The sequence below is a fragment of the Octopus bimaculoides genome, chromosome 16, assembly GCF_001194135.2.
Source record: "Octopus bimaculoides isolate UCB-OBI-ISO-001 chromosome 16, ASM119413v2, whole genome shotgun sequence".
Classification (NCBI taxonomy): Eukaryota; Metazoa; Mollusca; class Cephalopoda; order Octopoda; family Octopodidae; genus Octopus; species Octopus bimaculoides.
Window position 1 is genome coordinate 51,622,211 of NC_068996.1, and position 4,370 is coordinate 51,626,580.

The 4,370-nt window shown below is 36.5% G+C and overlaps 1 protein-coding gene across 3 annotated transcripts in view; it reads right to left on the bottom strand.

The window, feature by feature from the left end:
• LOC106876924 (NAD-dependent protein deacetylase sirtuin-2) overlaps positions 1-3,436 on the bottom strand; it is a 56,719-nt gene extending 53,283 nt beyond the window's left edge. The window contains exon 1 of one of the 3 annotated variants that reach the window (XM_052973764.1): positions 3,292-3,436. Coding sequence is in view for 1 of the 3 variants with exons in the window: in XM_014925680.2 (XP_014781166.1) it covers positions 3,292-3,310 (19 nt within the window). In the remaining 2 variants the exon portion in view is untranslated. The remainder of the gene's footprint in view (positions 1-3,291) is intronic. The other 2 variants (XM_014925680.2, XM_052973763.1) reach the window with 2 other exon arrangements.
• Between the last annotated feature and the right edge of the window lie 934 nt (positions 3,437-4,370).

Below are 4,370 nucleotides of genomic sequence, written 5' to 3' on the forward strand. Positions count from 1 at the left end.
TATATATATATATATATATATATATATATATATATATATATTGTTATTATTTGTATATTCTCCCATATATATATGTATGTATGTGTATAATGTTTTATACCACTTATATTCAACCCCCCACTGTACCTTGAGGGTAATTCCCAACACATCTTTACCACCATCCCTCTCTTTCTCTCTCTCTCTCTCTCTCTCTCCCTCAGTCTATCTTTCTCTCTTTCCTCTCCTTTCTTTTCCAACAAGTGTTGCCAAATATTTCCTCTATAGCAAGACATCCCTTTCTATCCTTCTATTATACTGTAAATCCTGAAGTGGCACAAATCCACCTCCCCCAGTGCTACTCCTCCAACCTAGTCAAGGGAGGTCTTTGTCTTCCAAGTTACTTGATGACCACTCTGCAAAGTGGCTGCCATTAGGAAGGGCATCCAGCAGTAAAAACCTTACATAAGCAGACAATAGAGTCTGGTGCAGCAGTTCTCTGGTTTGCCAGCCCCTATCAAACATTCCAGCCCGTGGCAGTATGGAAAATGGATGTTAAATTACAATACATGTATGTATGCGTGTGTGTGTGTGTATGTATGTATGTATGTATTTTTGTATGCATGTATTTTTGTATGTATGTATGACTGTGTGGGTATGTGTGTGTGCATGCATGTATATACAAAGTATGTATGTGTATGTATGTACGTATGTATGTATGTATCTATGTATGTATGTATGCATGTGTGTATGTGTGTATGTATGTATGATGTATGTATGTATGCAGTACTTATGTATACATGTATCTATGTATGTACACAGTATGTATACATGCATGTATGTATGTATGTATGCATGTATGTATGTATGTATGCATGTATGTATGTGTGTGAATGTATGTATGTATGCATGTGTATGTATCTGTGTGTATGTATGTATGTCTGAGTATGTATGTATCTATGTAGGCAGTATGTATGAGTGTGTGTATGTATGTATATATGCATGTGTGTATGCATGTACACAGTATGTATGTATGTGTGTGTGTATGTATGTATGTGTGTATGTATGTATTTATGTACGCAGTATGTATGAGTGTGTGTATGTATGTGTGTATGTATGTGTATGTATGCATGTGTGTGTATATGTGCATGTGTATGTACATGTGCATGTACGCTCACGTGTGTGTGTGTGTCTGTGTGTGTGTGTGAGTCTAAATATGTATGTATAGGTACAGACGTGGCTGTGTGGTATAAAGTGTGCTTCCTAACCACAAGATCCTGGGTCCATTCCTACACGGTAACATCTTGGGTAAGTGTCTTCAACTAGAGCCCCAGACCGATGAACGCCTTGGGAGAAGATTTGGTTGACAGAAACTGAAAGAAGCCCGTTGCTCGTGTAAGTAAGTACGTATATAGTGCCGTCTTTAGGCACGGGCATACTGAGCAGTTTCCCGCGGGCTTCACGGGTCTAGAAAAGCAACGGACATCTATATATATATGCTCTGGTTTGTCGTAAAAAAAGATAAAATAAGGCCCAGCGCACTGATTTGCCCGGGAACCTATGGACATGTATGTTTGTATGTATGCATGCATGCATGTATGCATGTATGTATTATGTGCGCGTACGTGTGTGAGGATGTGTGTGTGTGTGCGTGCGTGTCTGTGTGTGCGTGCGTGCGTGTGTGTGTGTGTATGTGTTCGTGTCTCCTTCTCTTGACAGACATCGCGTGATTTGTGAAATGATTGTCACAGCGATACAAGAAGCAGTATCGTTTATTTCCAATATTCCAAAGCCTGGCGTGAAGAAATATCACCTTGCTTGGAAACAGGTGAGGGCTGGCAACAGAATGGAATCCAGCCGCAGAAAAATCTGCCTCAATAAACTCCGTCCGAACCATGCAAGCATGAAAAACTGGACGTTAAAGTAATAATAATAATGTTGACGATGATGATGACGATGATATATTTTATACAGATAAGCACACACACACATACATACATATATATATATATATATATATATATATATATATATATATATATATATATAACATATACATAATACATATATATATACATATACAAAAAATATATATATATATGTATATGTATATATATATGTATGTATATATATATATATATGTGTGTGTGTGTGTGTGTGTGTGTGTGTGTGTGTGTGTGTATAAATATATATATGTATGTATGTATATTACAGATAAATATATAAATGCATATAAAATGTGTGCGATTTTGTTATGAATGTTTGTGTTGTTCTTTAATCGCTTCTCTGCCCCGATCGAGCAAACCTATGATCAAATCCTGGCAACGACCATCTCGTCGGTATATATCTGGGACCACAGCAATCCCACATAAATAATTCAAAATAAGAGGCGTTTCTAAAAACCGACTGGATCCGCACTTGGTCCCCTACATGTCCTAAGGCAACGAAACACAAAACCTAGTTAGTTCACCGATGATCGAAGATAAATGACAACTTAAGGATACAAAAATTAATGTGCATGTATATATATTTGACGATACGTTGTTTCAGGTCAAATTCACTGGAAAATGAAAATCTTCATAATTTAGAATAAGGAAAATTAATATTAAATAGACGACCGACCCAAGTCCTCAGATTTGAAAATAAAGGTTATCATCGGTTAATGGACCCCAGTATATGACTGATACATGTTCGATCAACCGAAGGAAGACGGAAAACAAAACAGAAACACTCAGTCTTGTATATTATTGTATGATTGTGCCACATAGGAAAGCAGACATCACATTTTGATTTGATTTCAAACCATGATGCCACAGGTTGCTCCGCCCCTTTCCCGGCGTGGAGAAATTTAAATGGATACTTCAGTATAGTGGGGACTGTTGGAGCGATCATACTCATATCTCTTCGAAAAGCTTCTGCTTATCACTAGAGTTGCTAGAAATAGCAGCCAAATCTCACTCAAATCACATCCTATGATCTTATATAAAGATAATTGGATAACGTAGTCCTACACAGTCTGAAAAAGACTTTGATTGTCATGTTTCGAATGCCTTTAATTAGAAATCTGCTTGAAGAAGGTTGATCTAAGGATAAACAACATTAAGTAGCCTTATGGATATTTATATGTCAAACTACAACTATAACATATCCTAAGCTACAAGTAATGTACAAGTATGACGTTCTTTGTTACAAACAATCACATATGAACAATGCTTTAAATATATACACAGATTAAAATAATTTATTTTTTAAAAACAAATATACTGAAAATTGCTGCATAGACAATGTTGATCTATAAAAAAAAGGTGTACCTACTTGTACTTTCTCCAGACATCTTGAAATGTGTAAACAGATGGGAAGATTGTCTTAGAAGAACAGTTACCTCCCTTTATAGCAGACACTCCTGCAACCTGACGAACTTTACTCTTTAATTTGATGCTAAGGTCAAAGTTCACCATCACTTGAGTCCCGGACTCGATTTCGGTTCTCTGTTGAAATGATTTTACTGATATCGAAAATGATATTTAAAAAATTTTTTTTTTTTAAATCATGAACTTCGTAATATCCAATTTTTCAGACAACATACCTATGTTAGAAACCACTGATTTTTCCTACTTTCATAATTTTATCAAGTCCAAATTTGGCATTGGGTTTCCAACCATTCCAACCACTTCCGGTGAATTTCAAGGAGTTGGAAGCATTGCATATTCTTACGTGACGGGTGGAAAATACAGGGGTGACAAAAGCCCTTCAACAACGGCGACAACAGTCGTTATTTCCAGATGTCAGCCTTCGTAATATTGTTAGAATTTTAATGATACAATATTTGAAATGCAAACAAAACTAATTTCTTTGACTGGGGAAAATTTTTAGCTGGAGCTTCGAAGAGCTTCTCGTAAAATACTTTCAGACTTGGTTCCGAGGTGACTATAGGCATAACTACAGATATTTGTCCCCACTGACTTTGTTGCCTCGTAATTCCCAGAAAAAGGGATACTTTTAAACGAAATTCTGAACAAAAAATCGCTCGAATTCTGTAGATTGAGCGTATCTAAAGATTTATTGGAAAAAATATTTCCGAGGGGTTGGGGAGAGGAGTTTCGGAAAATTCACATTACCCAACATTTCCCCCCCCCCTCGTAACTTTCGGGAAAATGGGTATTTTTTAATGAAATTTTATCCAAATACCTTTCAAACGGTGTAGAAATTTGTTAGCAAAATTTTTTGGAAAGGGGCGGGGGAGGAGTTTCTGGTAAACAGAGTTTCGGATCAGGCGGCCCACATAAGTTGGAATTTCTCCGTTTTGACCGGGATTTTTTCCAATTATTTTTTTTTTAGCAGTTTTCGGATGATGGGGTGGGGGCATCTTTCACGAAAAATAGAAAAAAAATTTG